We start from the raw sequence: 18,714 nt of genomic DNA, 5'->3' as shown, positions 1-18,714 counted from the left end.
CACCACACAATCATATCTGCTGACAATAGGGGCTGTTGACATGATGGGAGGAAGAAAAGCTTTAGCCAGATGAATGAAGAGGGAGAGGTAGGACAATGTGCACCTTTGTACATGCACACACACATTTTAAAGAGGGATGTGCAGGACTGACAGTGACTAATGGGGATTGGTGTCGCAGCAAATCACAGGAAGAACCTGATCGCCCCGCAAAGGTGAAACAAGTGCTCTCTCTCTCTGAGCTGCACCTTTAATAATCTCAGCCTCTCATAACTAATGTTATCCCCTCTGAATCCAGATGTGTCAATACAATTTACGTCACTTTTTAGAAAAACAGTCCTTGGAAAGTGGCCGCTAACAAAATTGCTTTTGACTCGTTTAAATTACACATGTTTATTAGTTTTGACTTTTGAAATTATATTTATGAGGAACAAAATAATATAGACATGGTCTTAATAGGCCAAAATGAGTGTGTCATCCTTGTAATTGTTATGCCATCACATTTAATACACGGCTAACGAAAACACATGATGAGTGAGCTGTGAAATGAAGGGAAAACAAATCACGGGTGTCACTTAGTCTTTGTGGAGACATCGACAGCCATCAGGTGGAAGTGAAGAGGTAAACACACCTGCTTACATTTCTACACACTAATGTATTCATTCTCATACAAAGCAAAACTCAAAGGGGAAAACATCCTGCTCCCATTTGGATTGGGAGACTCATAAAAAGGCAGAGGAAATGGAACAGTACCATTTTCTGAAAGTAGATTTGACCAATCTTTCTACAGTATCGTGGCCCCACAAGTTAGTTTGTGCTAAAATACAAAAGGTGAGAGTTCAGGCCTCTTGCACTGACCCCAGGTATACACACTGTCGGCTCATAGAGACATGATTTATACGGAGGAAAAGGGAATTTGTATCTCTTCCGTGTTCATGAAGTAAGAACAGCACCATTTTTCCAAAGCAGCTTTTACTTATATATATATATTCACAGTTACTCGCCACACAAGCCACAAGTTTATGTTGAGTTGCAAAGGTGAGAGCTTATGAATCCTGCACTGACCCCAGGTATACACACTATTCAGCCGATAAAGAGAGATTCATACAGAGAAAGAGGAAAGGTGTCTCACTTCTGTGTTTTTGTAGGAAGAACAGCTTTTGCTAATCTATTCACAGTAACCTTACCACACGGGGCACACGTGTGTGTCAAAATGCAAAGGTGAGAAGTCATGATTTGACATGCTCTGGCTTGCACAACTAGAAATACAATGTTTTTTGTCTTGTGAAAAGAACATCGAGACAGCGTTTTTGCACAGTTCTAAGATAGAAAGGTGTTTTAAATGCACTGTATGACAAAGAACAGTTTCACAACAGTATACTGCTGATGTGATAGCAAGCACATTGTCATCTTATGAAAATGGATCAGCAGGTTTTTATAGCTTCCATAGATTTATGAAACTAAAGTTGTTCTCTCTGCAGAAACACACACTCTGTCCTATCTTCTTCATCCTCTGGAGTGTTCCTCTGGGATTGATGATGATGATTGTGGTGCACATTACTGATGATCCTACACCCATCAGCACATTGTTCAATCTTTATCAAAAACATTCTTTGTGTCGATTTCTTCTTCCACAGCTTACATTCCATCGACTAAATCAAGATGGAAGACGTGCCTATTCCCTGAATGAATGTACTTTATCATATTTGTCATTAAGTGATTTTGAACATGTTTTCCCTCCAATCCTTCCTTGTGTAAGCCTTCACTTCATCACTCTCACAGATGGAGGACAGTACCTGTGCGATGAGGCCCTTGCGGCTGCGGCGAGCGTGGTGGAAGCGTTTGATGAAGAGCGCCAGAAACTGTCTTCTAATCAGCTGCCCCCCGACAATGACCGAGGACCCCCGCCCACTGAGGCTGGCGCTCCTCTGGAGGTCTGCAGAGACATTAAATCAACCATTTTCTATTATCGGAGCATATGTAAAATACTTGACAATATATCAGGAATTTGGAAATTGTTTTTGTGATGTTTTGGAGATATGAGGTTATAATTCAGGGAAGTGTCAACTCCAACACTCTATATATTGAATTGTCAATATTTAAGATTAAATATCTTCTTTTTTTTAAAGAATCACATTTTCAGTTTTCCCATTTTGGATGTTTAGGTAAGAAACTACACAAGGTAGAATACAAATATTTTCTAAGATTTTTTTTGTATATGTATTTTTTAATAGGCATTAATAGCCTTCAGTTTAAATGTAATCCTGTTACAAATAACATAAATGTAACTGCATTTTTAAAAAGCAAAACAATCACCACAGAAAGTTCTCACTTATATTCTTTATTGTGTACTTGATTTATACACAATACATTCATTTAATATGCACATTAGTTAAAAAGCTTTGTTGTGTGTCAATATAATTCAATACATAGCAAAGCATTTCATTACTTCACAATCAAATTAGAAATGTATAGATGTCGATAGGCAATAATCTGCATGAGGAAAAGACACAAATATATATGTTTGATTCTAACTATAATTTCTCTATTCGATTATTATATTATACATTTTTGCAATAAATAAACTCTGCACTATCACTTCAATACTTAATGATTAGAGCATCCCATATTCTCTTGTGTTATTTATTATCCACTTAATTTAAATCTCATTTGAGTTGTTTCTCAGTAATGAGTTGAGAACAAACATAGGAAGGTGTTGGTGAATGAGGCCCATTGTATGAAAGTACGACAGTGAATTTCTTTCTTTTGGGTAAAATGGAATAGCGGTTTAGATAAAGAAAAATAAAATGACTTTTTGTTTCAGACTTTTGTTTTGTTTTGTTTTGTTTATGCCCTCTTTTCTAAATGGCCACTGAGGTGAATCCTCATAACGAAAGAAGTTAATAATTGAAGAATGGAATCAGACATTTGCTACAATAATACAACAAAGAATGAAATACAGTACGTACCTTCCACTTTACTTGTGAACTTCTCCTTTAACTCTGCAAGGGAAACAGAAAGAAAACAAGTTTCTATTTGAAGACGTTCTGCATTGTACATTCACCAATGTTTAATTGAGCTTCCCTCATTAAAATAATAACTTGCCTCTCTTTGCAGAGGCGCTGGAGATGCTATTCCTCTTGAATGAGTTTCTCCTGCAGTCTTGCTCCGGCAGCTCCTTTGTTGCTGTGGGAATACAAATAAGATATGTTGTTTTGGCCTGACCCAATTTAAGGTTATAAATAACAAAACTAACAGCTACCTGCCCTGCATGATGCCATATTATATATATATTACTCCTGTAAGAGCACAAAGCCAGGTGCCTCAGGAATGAGATTGTAGCAGTTAACTGAGGTTTGGAGGAAGATGTATCTATCTACTGAAGAATACAAATTGCTGAGAAAACACTTTTAAAGATAACTGTACCTGTACTGTACATGCAATTTGAGTGACGTTTCTCCTACTTGTAAATCACATACATATTTTCTTCTTCAAAGTGCTGATTGTTTTATTCAGCTTTCAACCTTATACAGTATTATTACATGGTTTAGTTGAATACTCGATTCTGATTGGTCAATTCAGAACACGTGACACGTTGTTAATCCAGAACAGACAGACCGCTGTCAAGCACTTATTGACCGTTGTTAAGGACGCTCACATCTGCACAAAGCAGTCCGTTCGATTTAACTGTATACAGTTTGGCTGTACTTACTTTTCTAACTGACAAGACAAGAGCGACAAGAAAACAGCGGAGAAGTAAAGGGCAGAAACCCTCCTTTTTACGCAGCGGTCCAAACATAGACATCAAACGGCGATACATATTCAGTTGCCAGTTACTTTGGCATTAGGGCAGGGATATCTAGATACTTTCCAAGGTTTGACATAATGAATTGTGCTACTTTTAAAGCAAGCAGCGATGTTTTCAAATCTGTAATCAAAAAGCTCCTCAAAAACGCTATCGAATCAGTTCCTGCCGTTGCTACGTTAGTTCAAACAGTAACAACGGACTATTTTTCTTAGCGGATGCATGTCAATTTAAATCAATACAACTATTTTTTAAATCAATAAAATCATTTTCTAAATCCATAAAAGCATTTCAATTAATATTGGGAGTCATAACGTTACTTTGTTGAGAATGTGGCCATGTAATAAGCGGGTCATAACACCATGCCGATCTAGATCCCTCCGCTTCGCGTCGGGCTCCTGATCGGCCTGTCGGTGTTCTTTTCCCCATAATGACCGAGTCGCTGCACACTATCCCTTACTTAATAAGGGCCAGATTCTGTCTCCAAAGAAATGTAGACTGTCGAAGTAAAAATGGAAAAAAAAACAAGACAACATTTTTTTTTGGTGAAATAGGAAATCCCAAACAGCTGCCCTGACTAAAGTTGTACTTGCAGTAAATAAGAAGCTGTTACCAGACATTGGCTTCATGTAAAAAACAGGAACTGTAGCTAGAAACTGTTAAGACTTTTGTGATGGAAAGGTTGATACACTGGGCTCTGGTTTCAGACAGAGGGTGAAAGAGGAGAGAGCACAGCTAGTATGAGAAAAATAAAGAGCTTTTTGAACATTAAAGCATGGAAACATGTCACAGTAGTTTAGTAGTATATTCATGTTGTGATGCAACACGAGATATCATATTAGATTTTCGGACATGACAAAGGAATCCTTACAGCTTAATAAAGTTAACCTTTTATTTTAAAGGTTGTTTGGATTGTTCCATAACCAACGTCTCGATGATCTTTGACTGTTTTTCTTAAAATATATCCTTAAAGTTTCAAGTAAGAATCAGAGTAACACACATGTTTGATCTTATTTAAAAAATATGTGAAGTAGGGAAGTTATTTGGAAGCCAGTGTAAGATAACAGCCATTTCATTTGACGTGATTTCAGTTGACTTACTTTCTGAATCCACTCCGGTTTCTTCTGCCACTTTGAGAAATATCTGTGAAATAAAGAACATATATTTAAAAAAAACGTTTTAAGACATTCTGTCACATTAATCATGCACAGCAGCAGAATGAATGCAAAAATAGTGACTGTAGTGGGTGAGAGAAAGCTAATATGCTATAAGAGATTTATTTTTTGTTACACTTATCTAAATGTATTCAACAAATAAGAGTCCACAAAACAGCCTTTAAGTAAACTAACCTCTCTCCTCAATTTGTGGTTATTAAAACAATGACGAGACATTTAAAGTGACCTTCCCTTATTTCTTTCTGTTTTAACATCCCGCTCTAAAAAGACTTTTCTGGCAAGGCTTGCAAAATGTGATTTTGCGTGGTAAATCACAGTCAAAAGAATAGAATAAAACTGCTGCTTTGTCCATAAAACAGTCAGAAGCTGTTAAAGAGCCTTTTCATAACAATAACCAGAGTAAATGTAGTTTTATTACCAGCTTTCATTAAACATCCATCCGCCCCTTTTTCATTTATTTATCCCTCACTCACTTATTTCTACAGAAGTGCAGCCGGACTTTAAAAAGAAAACATGACGGGTAAAAAACCTTGTGGTGTCTGAATGAAAGACATTCAAAAGGAATTATTAACATCGCCCGTAGGCTGAGAGAGTGTGATTCATGTCGGAGTTACACAAATAATGAACCAACATCTCTCTGCTTTATGTCTCAACACGAGGCTGACAAAATACTGAGAGGGAGAAACAAATAATAATAATAATAATAATAATGCTAATAAAAAACGTGTTTATGTTCCTGATGTAATCATAGGCCATGGGTTGTGCTTGTCAATTATCCATTAAGTTTCAAATCTAATTGAACCAATTATCCAGTTAGCTTGCACACCTGTTGATTGTTGCCTATCTGTGTGTTTGTCTTGGTCCACTCTGACTGTGATGAAGAGGTGTTCTAATGCTCGTCTGTTTGCACAATTAAAGGCAGCTCATTAATCAGCGCTCCTCTCTCTGTGCTCCAGCTGAGAGCGTCTGATGAGCTGCTGCAAAATAACTGTTTCAACCAACCTGAAGATTACACTGAGAGTAAGTTATAGGCTCAAATGTAAGGTTGCTTCTTATACTGCGGGAGGGGTGTGATTTATATTCTGTCCACCAACATTCTGAATGCTTGTTTTCAGACTCAGAGAAGAATAATGATAGGAGAAGCAGAAACAAACAGTACATATGGTGTGCAGTGTAATTGCAGTCATTATAAAAGAAAAGGGTGAAAAACAATAATTAAATTGTTTGTATTTAGTGTATTATTTTTGAATGAAAATGTTAGCTTTTTTGTTTTGTATGTCATAATTAGGATCATTCATTCCTTAGGATTCAGAATCAGGAGGATTGAAGCAGTAGTTTTGCTTTTTTTTACAATAGTGACATATCTCTGTCTCACATATAGCACATTCACTAATGCTTTATGACATTATATGTTCTGTATGTGTATTTTATATTATGTAGCCTCATTCTAAGCTGCTCTGAGTGTCTGCAGGCTGTTCTCCCAGCCGTACCTCCTCCAGCGTGGTGTCGGAGATGCCGTAGCTGGTGAGTCCGAGCTCAGCGGAGGCCCGGTCCAGCTCTGAGAACAGCAGAGCGAAGCTCCCGTCTCTGGCTCCGGCGTACGGCAGCACGAAGGTGATCTCCTGGCCGATGCTCTCCAGGAAGACGGCCCCGGGGACGTGGCACCGCACAATCTGACCCACATCTGACACGTCTGCAGAACCAGAGACACAGAGTTACTGAAAACACCTCAGGATGGTTCCTGTGCACACACCAACAGCTCTGTGGGAAATATATAGTTATATTTCAAGTCTGTTATTATTAGTTTTACTATTTTATATCACATTAAAGTTGATTTATTTGGGTATTAAATTGTATTATTATTTGTATGCATTATTGCTACTATTTTTACATCACATTTTAGTTCATTTCTTGGACTGACAAAACAAGATATTTGGATTTTCTTATTTTATTTTGTTTAAATAAATATATTACATTTATTTTTATTTTATCTTTTTATTATGACTTCTTACTTAAATCTCTCCTATTTCTTTTCTTTTGTATTTATCAAATGTATTCTTTAACCTGCAATAAATGGATAATACTATTTGGTTGTAGCCCTACAGAGAACTCAAAGAACTTTAAGTGAAATAATATCAGTCAAATGAAACCAAACACCTGAGAGAATATGTCAGAGCAGTGGTGTAACGTATGGAGAGGTTTTGACCTTTAAACACAGTGAAAAGATTTGTAGACACATTTCTGCAGCCGGTCTCTCTGAGAATCAATCAGCTCAGAGTTGCAGACACACGGCGTCTATTATCGATCAGAAACTCTCAGACATAATTACTGCAGCAGCTGCTGCCGCTTTATTTATGAAGAACAAAATAGATCAGCCTCACTCTGGATTATTTGTGCGAGTGTTTGTCTCTGAGTAACAAAGAGGAATGTGCTGTCACTTCAGGAAATGTGAGGATGATATTTATGGCATTATCAATCTGAATATCATGTGTGGAATCTTTATGAAGATGTGAGTATTGATTTATTTTCCATGCATTATAAACTCTTACTGTTGCTACCTGTACCATCAACCTGCAGCATGTGTTGATTCTCTGTGTCTTTACATGTACTTCTCATTATAAAACTCCATTGAGAAATAAGTTCTGGAAAATGAGATTATAGATATGAGATAATTTACGAGATAATAATTGGTTGATAATTTATCATAAAGGACATACAATTAAGATTTGAAAAGCATTTGGCTGTAGTTTCATATTTGTTCTTGCTATCATTTATCAAAATGTCTACTCTAGATGCTTTGAATTGTTTGAAACAAGAATGAGTTGTTGTTAGAATAGAAGGGGAAATGGATCAAACTCTTTATTTCAGACCTGTATGTTCTTTTTATGCATTAATGTGACAAGATATTAGAATAATGAGACTTGTCATGTGTTTTGTGTGTTTTTGACTTGCCAACTTATATATGAAATCACAAGAAAACCTTCCAAAGACCTTTTGATGCTGAAGAGCTTTGTACATTGTCCCCTGTATCAGCACAACCAAAGAATTTATGAAATGTCATTTTAGTTTCTAGTTATTTTTTATTGAATTTGAAGGACCATAGCCAATCTATAGAAGAGAGGATAACAGCCTCCTGAGACTGAAGATATCACATGGATGTTCTTAGAAAACCTCCCAACGTACTGTAATGACATCACTATGGTAAACTCGTGCTTCTATTGGCTAGTGCTCCAACACATTGCACGTTATAGGCTAAGGGGCGGGACATCTGTGAGCAGTTGACCAATCACAACAAAGCCGGCCAGCTCACCAATCAGAATATACTCGGTCATAGTATAGGCACAAAATACTAATATGAACATGAGCTGAATATGTCCCCTTTAATATAAAAAGGAAGGAGAAGAACTCTGGATCAAGGTCATCAATTATTTGAAGAAATTCAAAATAGAATTCCCTTCATTTAAATGTCCACATTATCTTCAAGTTCTCTATATTCACAAAGCTCCTCTAAGTCTTTATCAATAATCTACTTCACCATTTCAGTGTGACATTGAGAGGTGGTTATATGCTTTCAACAGCTTTCATGTACAGTCTGCTGGTTTGGAATTGGAAATGTGGAACAGAAATCAATGAGAGAATGGATGTTGGTGGCATTTTGAGGAGTTTTATGGTTATTGTTTGCGTGTGTTGGAGCTGTTCCCAGACTCCTGTGAGGTTTTGGAGCTATAGCTGCTAACTGTGTGTGTGCTACCGTGACATTTAACACAAGGTTTGAAAAAAGACGGTGAGGTGAGCTAATCCTGAAATATGGAGGCAGGAAAGGAGATGTGGAGGAGATGCAGTTACTGTAGTACCTGAGGGGTCCGAGTTTGCCCAGGTCTGACTGCTGATGCCGTCATCTGGACTGCTGCTGCGAGAGGTGAAGTCTTTCTCCTGTTAGTGACATCAAAACACAACATGTAAACAACAACATGTTCATTTTAGTAGACTCTATCAAACATTAACATTGAAGAGTATTGGGCTGTGGCTTCAGGAAATGTCTCAGTTTACCTTTGGAAATACTACATACACACTAAAGAAGACAAACAAAAAGGTATCTGAGGAATATTTATAATATAATATATTATTATTGTATATAATATTGTTGATAGGGTGACTAAGAAATAAAAATGTTGAATATTTAAATATGTCTGCCTATTGTAGAGGACCAGGATCAATGGGTCTGATTACCTACTTTGAGGAACTCATTGTAAAGGCGTGTAAATCACAAGTTTTCATTACATTTTTATATTTTAAAGATTCCTGCTGATATGACAGTCTGCCATGATTTATATTCGATTCAGGCGCCTGCAGTCAATACATGCTGATTTAACAAAGTCACATATATTTATATCAACTGCCAATCAATCACCATATACAAATGAAACATTTAAATAGCGGGGCTTGAGGAAAGATATTTGAGAATTAGACACTGTGTTGATCATTAAATTTCTCATGATTAAGTCTGCTTGAATGTGTAGGAGGAGAGAGCTTGGACAGACATGGTAACACAATTCAGTCGATAGGTTATTTAAAAAACAATCTAAAAATACATAATTTAAGTGCCACATTTTTTGGTTATGGTAGAGGTAGACTTGGACACAACTAGTGACAAACAAAAGCATATCATAATGATGTTTCCACTTTGTCAATGGCCAATATTTGGTCTCTTTTGTGTTGACAAGTGGTCTGCTTACTGTCGGTACATCCTTGACCTGACTCTGAATGATCCCGTTTCTCTGTGCCGCCATCTTGACGCTCCCCTCTCGCACCAGCGTCAGGTAGTAGCCGCTGCCGAAGCACTTCTTCAGGAAGAGCGAGGAGCCGCAGCAGCGCATCTTCCCGTTGGAGATGATGGCGATGCGATCCCCCAAGATGTCCGCCTCGTCCATGTGGTGTGTGGACAGGATGATGGTGCGGCCTGAGGAGGAAACACACCAGTGAATGGACTCAGTGAGAGAGAGAAACACTGGATTGCAAATACAATCAAATTAAAGCACAGATTGGAAATTTAAAAAAAAGCTCCTCTGAAGCATTTTCCCTCTTTGGATTTTGTTTGTTTTGACAAGAAAATGTGTCTGGGATCAGAAGTGTTCGAATCAGGCCAATATCACAATCTGTCTCTGCATGGTGCTCTCTTATCTCCTCTCTGCCAATTCCACACTGTTTTTACCAACGCGGCAACAAAGCTCCAGAGGAGTGTGTGTGGGTGTGAATCTGGGACAAAATTAAAATGATGATAAAGGCCACACTAAGCCTGCTTTCCAGCGTTTCTGTGAGTCTTATTTCCTCTGTGCTCGGAGACGACGAAAACTGATTGCAATGACAACGACAGCATGTACTGCGAGGCTATTCACAGATGTGCAAATCCTTTAATATCACGCTGTATCAGATAACAAGCGTTAATTATCACATACCCCAAACACCAGGACAGAGGGAAGGAGTGTAATGAAGTCTCAGCATGGCTGGGACTCTGCAGAGTCACTTTTTATGGAGTCACTTTTAAAACATTTAACCTCATCTTTTCATCGTTTAGTGACAAAAAGGAACCCGATTCAACTCGGACACTTTCAGCTGTGTGAAGCTTTGTCTTTAGCAATGATGGTGGCTCTGTGCATGCAACACCACCCTGTGTGTCGTGGTATTCGTTACAATGCATGCATGCATGTACACGCTGCTACTTTTAGACAGATTTTCAATTAGTGATTAACTATAGACACTCTTTTTATGCACATCATGTGAGCACATCTAGTTTATCTTCACACCGTAAACATTGCACACTCTTCTATATCTTTTGCACATTTCTGTCCCATATCAGGCATTCCAATCTCAGAACATGCACTTTTATATCTTCACTTCATTTGGTGTTTATTGCAGAAGGCTGCTGAGCTGGTTAAACCCTCACAGTCCTCCTCCTCCTCCCCTTTTTGTGCCCTGTCACCAGCTGATCAGCTAAATCCCTCCTCAGTTAAATATTGTTCGCTTATGCTGTGCCGAGCAAGTCCTCAAGAATAAAAGTCCCCCAAAAATCCCGAGCTGCACAGAACTATTTAATATAAGGGAGAGAGCGCGCTGCTGATGAGGGGAGGAGGTGAGTAGATTATTATGGACGCTCAAACTCACACATAATTTTCCTCAGGATTTGTTATGCTTTACAAGAGGAAAATCTAAAGGCTCAGCGTCCTCTGAGAGTTTGGCGTAAAGTTAATGTGTTTGGACTGCAGACGGCCCACTCAGGTTTTCTGATTTATCGTGTTTTGCGGTGCATTACAGCAGAAAGTGATATATCAAAAGCAGTTCAGGTAAATTGGAAGTACTCGCACAGCAAAGAGCGGCTGGAAATGTTCCGTTATTCAGCTTCCTCACCTCTAAACCAACCTGAGAGGAATGGCTTTTACAACCTGGACAGATGTTATGTACTTCTGCAGGCAGATGAATTATTGTGCAACACTTTATTAACTGCCGTCTGTGGAAATCATCCGTCCTTCTATTATCTTGTTTTTTATTTAAAGCGGGGGACACTATGCAGGCTCAAATTCACACTGCGAATATTATTATTAACCTGCACGCGTCAGACTGTGTGAGGGAACCAATCCCACGCAGCCATTACACATTTTCCATCCATCCATCCATCCATCTTCTCCCGCTTATCCGTGGTCGGGTCGCGGGGGTAGCAGTTCCAGCAGAGAGCCCCAAACTTTCTTTTCCCTGGCGACATCAACCAGCTCTGACTGGGGGATCCCAAGGCGCTCCCAGGCCAGCGAAGAGATATAATCCCTCCACCTGGTCCTAGGTCTACCCCTTGGTCTCTTCCCAGCTGGACGTGCCTGGAACACCTCCCTAGGGAGGCGCCCAGGTGGCATCCTAACTAGGTGCCCGAACCACCTCAACTGGCTCCTTTCGACGCGAAGGAGGAGCGGCTCAACTCCGAGTCCCTCCCTGATGACCGAACTTCTCACCTTATCCCTAAGGGAGACACCAGCCACCCTGCGGAGAAAAACCCATCTCGGCCGCTTGTATCCGCGATCTCGTTCTTTCGGTCATGACCCATCCTTCATGACCATAGGTGAGGGTAGGAACGAAAATGGCCCGGTAGACAGAGAGCTTTGCCTTCTGGCTCAGCTCCCTTTTCGTCACAACGGTGCGGTAAAGCGACTGCAGTACCGCTCCCGCTGCTCCGATTCTCCGGCCCATCTCACGCTCCATTGTTCCCTCACTCGAGAACAAGACCCCGAGATACTTGAACTCCTTCACTTGGGGTAAGGACTCATTCCCTACTTGAAGTGGACAGTCCATCGGTTTCCTGCTGAGAACCATGGCCTCAGATTTGGAGGTGCTGATCCTCATCCCAGCCGCTTCACACTCGGTTGCGAACCGATCCAGTGAGTGCTGAAGGTCGCAGACCGATGAAGCCATTAGAACCACATCATCTGCAAAAAGCAGTGGTGCAATCCTTAGTCCACCGAACTGCAGACCCCCTCCCCCACGACTACGCCTCGAAATCCGATCCATGTATATTACAAACAGGATTGGTGACAAAGCGCAGCCCTGGCGGAGGCCAACCCTCACCGGAAATGTGTCCGACTTACTGCCGAGGACCCGGACACAGCTCTCGCTTTGGGAGTACAGAGATTGGATGGCCCTGAGTAGAGACCCCCTCACCCCATACTCCCGCAGCACCTCCCACAGTAACTCCCTGGGAACTCGGTCATACGCCTTCTCCAAGTCTACAAAACACATGTAGACCGGATAAGCGTACTCCCAGGCCCCCTCCAGGATCCTTGCGAGAGTAAAAAGCTGATCCGTCGTTCCACGACCAGGACGGAATCCGCATTGTTCCTCCTCAATCTGAGGTTCGACAATCGGCCTGACCCTCCTTTCGAGTACCTTAGAGTAAACTTTCCCGGGGAGGCTGAGTAGTGTGATGCCTCTGTAATTGGCACACACCCTCTGATCCCCCTTTTTAAAAAGGGGAACCACCAGCCCGGTCTGCCACTCCTTCGGTACTGTTTCCGACTTCCACGCAACGTTGATGAGACGTGTCAACCATGACAGTCCCTCAACACCCAGAGCCTTCAGCATTTCCGGGCGGATCTCATCCACCCCCGGGGCTTTGCCACTGTGGAGTTGTTTGACGACCTCAGTGACCTCCCCCCGGGAGATTGGTGTTGATCCCCCGTCATACTCCAGCTCTGCCTCTAACATAGAGGGCGGAGTTGTCGGGTTCAGGAGTTCCTCAAAGTGTTCCTTCCAACGCCCTAACACTCCATCAGTTGAGGTCAACAACGTCCCATCCTTACTGTACACAGCTTGGATGGTTCCCTGCTTCCCCCTCCTGAGGTGTCGGACAGTTTTCCAGAACAACTTTGGTGCCGCCCGAAAGTCCTTCTCCATGTCTTCTCCGAACTTCTCCCACACCCGCTGCTTTGCCTCGGCCACGGATGAGGCTGCTGCCCTTCGGGCCTGTCGGTACCTTGCAACTGCCTCGGGAGTCCCCCGGGATAACAAATCCCTGAAGGCCTCCTTCTTCAGTCGGACGGCTTCCCTGACCACCGGTGTCCACCAGGAGGTTCGAGGGTTACCGCCCCTTGAGGCACCTAGGACCTTGAGACCACAGCTCCCCGCCGCGGCTTCGGCAATAGAGGCTTTGAACACCGACCACTCTGGTTCAATGTCCCCAACCTCCACAGGAATGCCCGAAAAGCTCCGCCGGAGGTGTGAGTTGAAGGCCTCCTGAACTTGGGCCTCCTCCAGACGTTCCCAGTTCACCCGAACTACACGTTTGGGCTTACCAGGTCTATCCAGAGGCTTCCCCCGCCACTCGACCCAACTCACCACCAGATGGTGATCAGTTGACAACTCCGCCCCTCTCTTTACCCGAGTGTCCAAAACATACGGCCTCAGGTCCGATGATACGATAACGAAATCGATCATGGACCTTCTGCCTAGGGTGCTCTGGTACCACGTACACTTATGAGCATCCTTATGTTCGAACATGGTGTTTGTTATGGCCAATCCATGACTAGCACAGAAGTCCAGTAACAAAGCACCACTCCGGTTCAGATCAGGGGGGCCGTTTCCTCCCAATCACCGCCCCTCCAAGTGTCTCCATCATTGCCCACATGTGCGTTGAAGTCTCCCAGCAAGATTAAAGAGTCCCCTTCAGGAGCCCCATACAGGACTCTTTCCAGGGTCTCCAAGAAGGCCGTATACTCTGAACTGCTGTTGGGTGCATAAGCACACACAACAGTCAGAGTTTTCCCCCCCATAACCCGCAGGCGTAGGGAGGCGACCCTCTCGTCCACTGGGGTAAACTCCAACAACGAAGCACCTAACCGGGGACTTGTGAGTATCCCCACACCCGCCCGGCGCCTCACACCTTGAGCAACTCCGGAGAAGAATAGAGTCCAACCCCTATCCAGAAGTAAGGTTCCAGAGCCGACGCTGTGCGTAGAGGTGAGCCCAACCAGATCCAACTGGTAACGCTCCACCTCCCGCACAAGCTCCGGCTCCTTCCCCCCCAGAGAGGTGACGTTCCACGTCCCCAAAGCCAGCTTCTGTCGCCCGGGTCTGGTCCGTCGAGACCCTCCGCTTTCACTGCCACCCTTCTGGCACACATTTTCCATTTCAATATAATAAAGAATACACTGAAATAATTTATTTTGTTCACTGGAAGAGATTCAGATATGGTGTAACTGCTTCTGAATGGACGAAGATACATACAGCTGCAATCAGCATCCACATAAATAAATATAACTTGCATGCTCTGAAATGATTTTCTTTGCAGCTCTGTTCCTCTCAAAGTGAATCACCTTCCTACATGTGTCTCAGTGCTGTGCCGCTGTAATATTCTGTTTATTGCATTTTAGACGAGCTGCTTTATGTCATTTCACTGCACAAGCACTAATTAAATCGTAATAACTTCACTTCAGAGGTGCTAATTATTTTTTCACTTCCAAGAAATTCAGTGGGAGAAATCTAGTTTTATTTGCTGTGTAATCTAAATCTTGTTTGGTTGCTTTTTTAACAAAAATGTCATATTTGTGTGGTGCTTTCCAGCTCAAATAAAAGAGAAGCAGGCCTCTCAGGGAAAGCCAATTCAATCAAAACACTTGTTTGAAAAGCCTGCACGCTTAATTAGCTGTGAAGAGCCAAAACAAGTAGAATGTTCTATAAAAAACACACTCTGTATTGATGTGCCAATTAGAGGACTAACAGGATGTGGGAGTTCTCATTAACGCTGAGTTATCTGTGGAAGTTAATGATGAGCTAATGACAGAGAGGGCGGCATGTCACTCAATGCACATTCAACATTTGGACACGTGTTGGGTTTATGTTGCTGTAATGTCCGTGTCCTGCAGCAGGACACACACAGTATATAACGCTGACTGATGGAGGAGACAATTACAGACTCTGTTGAATAGAAATGTCAATTAAAGCGTCTCAGATTCACTTCTGTTCCAGGACAAATTACAATTTCTGTCCACCCACTGCAGAGAGGCACAGAGTCAATCGGATACTGTCATTACCCTTAACTCTCCTAATCGAATGTTAATATACACAAGCGCTAAAGTTTACCTGTAGCTCAGCTCTGGTTGGAAAAGTTATTTTTTGTGTTTGTATTTTATTGTTATAATAGTTTTCCCTTTCTTTTCTTGTTCTCATTATTATCACTTAATATGAACACTATCAGTAGGTTAGTGTGTATTCATGTTAATTCCTGCAGTAAAATATACAAACTGAAATTATTCACATATATTAAAGGCTGTGAACTGTGAACAACACCGTTAGTAAGTTAGCGTATATTTATGTCCTCAAGTAAAGTTACCAAAACACATACAAAGTATAGTAACACTTAAAGCTGACACTTAAACTTGTCTTGACTCTTGAGACAAAGCTCAAGACAAGTAAGATTCAAGACCTTTTTTAATGCCACTTAGAATAAAATAAGAATGTTTTACTGACCATTTAAGTCTTTGCAGGAATACTATTATTCTTATGGTTATTCCTTTATTATATATAAATGTGAACAACACAAATTCTAACAAAGTGTACATTTATTTGAATTCCTGATTTTCTTTAAAACAAGTCAGCCCCTCAAGAATAACACATTTTAAGCCATATTTCAAAGCCATTAGAAGTAAAGAATAACACGTTTGAAGTATTTGTAAGGACGCACATGAACCCGGCAGAGCGTTGGTTCTTCCTCACCTTGTTTGTATTTGAGCAGCAGGTCCCAGATCCCCCTGCGGGCGTAGGGGTCCACACCCGCTGTGGGTTCATCCAGGATGACGATTTTTGAGCCGCCGACAAACGCTATCGCCACAGACAGCTTCCTCTGCATCCCGCCTGCAACAGAACAACCTCCATCATGTATTATGTCTTAAAGAATAAAGTATTTCCTGTGTTTTTATGACACAATATGGGAACTGATTATATACTACATGTGTCAGGATGAACACATCTGTTTTTTTCTCTTTTGCACGACGGTGCAAGAAGATTGATGTCAGAGGAGTAGACACACCTTCCTCGGGTTACTCCAGTCCAAATGCATCTGCTGCAGAGCTAACGTAGTGGAAATGTCGGCATGCATCAGCCTTCAGAGCCATTTTCAGTGATTTTGCTCACAAGTAACCCGTGACCGAGGACAATTTGTCAAGCTCATGTCCCCCAGACAATGAATTACACAACCTGTGACACACAGGTGCGGTGTGTGTGTGCGGTGCAGCTTCACCCTGCAGTAAAGGGTAATCTGAAGATGATATTCCCTCCCAGGAGGAATACATAAATGCACCGAGCACAGAAAGTGATGAACACATCTAGAATGAAATGTACAGCACTGCATAATTTCACCAGACACACACCTGACAGGTTCTTAGCCAGATCCTTCCTCTTGTGCAGTAAACCAACATCCTCAATCATCTGCTCCATCTCCGTCTGCACCTCCTGGCGGCTGAGTCCCTTCAGACGGGCGTAGAAGTAGATATGCTCCTCCACTGTCAGCCTGGGAAGAGAAATGAACATCAATAGCAATAAAAGAGGCCATCGCCTGCCACTTATTTATGTAAAAGTGAACAGAACTGTCACATCAATGCATCCTGCAAGATGATGAGGCTGCTTTTTCTCAAGTGCACGTTTGGAACTGATAGAGAAAAGTGGGATCAAAATATGTCGTGATGTCTATCTCTCTGTGTGCATGCATTTTAACCCTGTTTAATAGAGATGCGTTGACTGTCAGGGATTAATATTAATGAAAGTAATCTGCAGGTATTCAGACGTAATTATGATGTAGGACTTGCAGGTAATCAGTTTGTGCAGAGAAAAAAACCGAAGGGACACTAAAGGTGAAATGTACGAGTTGGGAATGATGCCATCAGGAGAAATATGATTTTTAGGAGAAAAGAGAAAGGGATAATGATGATGAGACGGAGCCCTCATTATGCATGTTATTAAATTGCACTGTAATGATCTCTTCTTTTAAAAACACTGAAATGAAAGCATGGATATAGCAGTGTTTAAACTTGCAGATTTCCCTCACTCATTGAACAAGACGTTGTGCTGCGGACACATTCCCAGATACTTCCTGATGGAGTCCATGTCAGACAGGATGTCGTATCCGTTGATCAGAGCTGTTCCCGATGTAGGAGGGAACAGGCCGGTCAGGATGGACCTGCAGAGGAAACACACACACACACACACACACACAAACACACACACTCTGATTATTATTACGCTTAGAGATGATGCATAACTCCTTTGTAATTATAGAGCTGGAAAGGAACTCAATATACCTACAACTTTTTTGGCCTCGAGACTTGCATTATTTGATTTCGTTAAAATAATACAATTATGAATAAAAAATTATGTTTTTAGTCTCTCCAAATTGATTTCACATGGAATAAAGTGAATAGCTAAAAGCATACATAAACTATTTTCTTCCTTTTTTGCATTAGTTTTTTTGCATGCTTGCTTATGTAACTGTAAAAACAATAAGATAGTAGCATGTGCATGTTTTCAGTGCTACAGTCCTTCCTCTGTTATGTTTGGTTAAAGTCGCTCAGAGCTTTTTCTTCTCCGCAGCCCTTAGTCTTACCTACAGTTTGTGTCCTCGCTTTTTTTAAATCCCTGTCATCCTAAAACTCTTTCAACCTATTTGCCCAATTTTTTTAAACATGCAGAGCACACCATTCTAGAGGAGCAACAGGTGACTCACATGGTGGTGGTTTTCCCGGCTCCGTTGTGTCCGAGGAAAGACGTGATCTGATCCTCGTAGAAGTCCATGCTGAGGCCGTCCACCGCCAGCTTCTTCCCCGTCTTGTAGATTTTAACCAGGTTACGGATTGAGACGCCTGCTTTCATATCGGGCGGTGCTTTCTCCAGATACTCTGCAGACACACGCAAACAAAACACGCATACACTTATAAAACATGCCTTCATTATCGTCATGTGCCTCACTGACAGAAAATGATATATTGAGAGTGACACATTTAAATTAACTTAAATACAATTATTTATTTAGAACACTGTATTCCTTTAAAAGTGTAACATTTGAAGACACCTCACTCGATCCTCTGAATGTTAATTGGAAATATTTTTTTTTAACGAGTTGCACACCGCTGTTCCTCACAAAGCACCAAACTCCATTTTCACCTGAAGTGACAAATCAGGTGTTACTGTTTCTTTGCGAGCCGTCGCGAT

At 41.4% G+C, this 18,714-nt stretch overlaps 1 protein-coding gene across 3 annotated transcripts in view; it reads right to left on the bottom strand.

The window, feature by feature from the left end:
* LOC117559274 (phospholipid-transporting ATPase ABCA1-like) overlaps window positions 1-18,714 on the bottom strand; it is a 135,226-nt gene that overhangs the window by 60,481 nt on the left and 56,031 nt on the right. For all 3 annotated transcript variants that reach the window (XM_034236066.1, XM_034235991.1, XM_034236150.1), the window contains exons 19-29: window positions 18,230-18,401; window positions 17,555-17,686; window positions 16,881-17,020; window positions 16,228-16,365; window positions 9,714-9,937; window positions 8,832-8,910; window positions 6,468-6,670; window positions 4,903-4,945; window positions 3,103-3,183; window positions 2,967-2,999; window positions 1,794-1,933 (exon numbers count right to left, since the gene is read on the bottom strand). In XM_034236066.1, the coding sequence (XP_034091957.1) occupies window positions 1,794-1,933; window positions 2,967-2,999; window positions 3,103-3,183; window positions 4,903-4,945; window positions 6,468-6,670; window positions 8,832-8,910; window positions 9,714-9,937; window positions 16,228-16,365; window positions 16,881-17,020; window positions 17,555-17,686; window positions 18,230-18,401 (1,385 nt within the window). The remainder of the gene's footprint in view (window positions 1-1,793; window positions 1,934-2,966; window positions 3,000-3,102; window positions 3,184-4,902; window positions 4,946-6,467; window positions 6,671-8,831; window positions 8,911-9,713; window positions 9,938-16,227; window positions 16,366-16,880; window positions 17,021-17,554; window positions 17,687-18,229; window positions 18,402-18,714) is intronic.

Source organism: Gymnodraco acuticeps, unplaced genomic scaffold (assembly GCF_902827175.1).
Source record: "Gymnodraco acuticeps unplaced genomic scaffold, fGymAcu1.1, whole genome shotgun sequence".
Lineage (NCBI taxonomy): Eukaryota > Metazoa > Chordata > Actinopteri > Perciformes > Bathydraconidae > Gymnodraco > Gymnodraco acuticeps.
The sequence above is the reverse complement of the archived record's forward strand: the minus strand, read 5'-3'. Positions and strand labels throughout refer to the sequence as shown.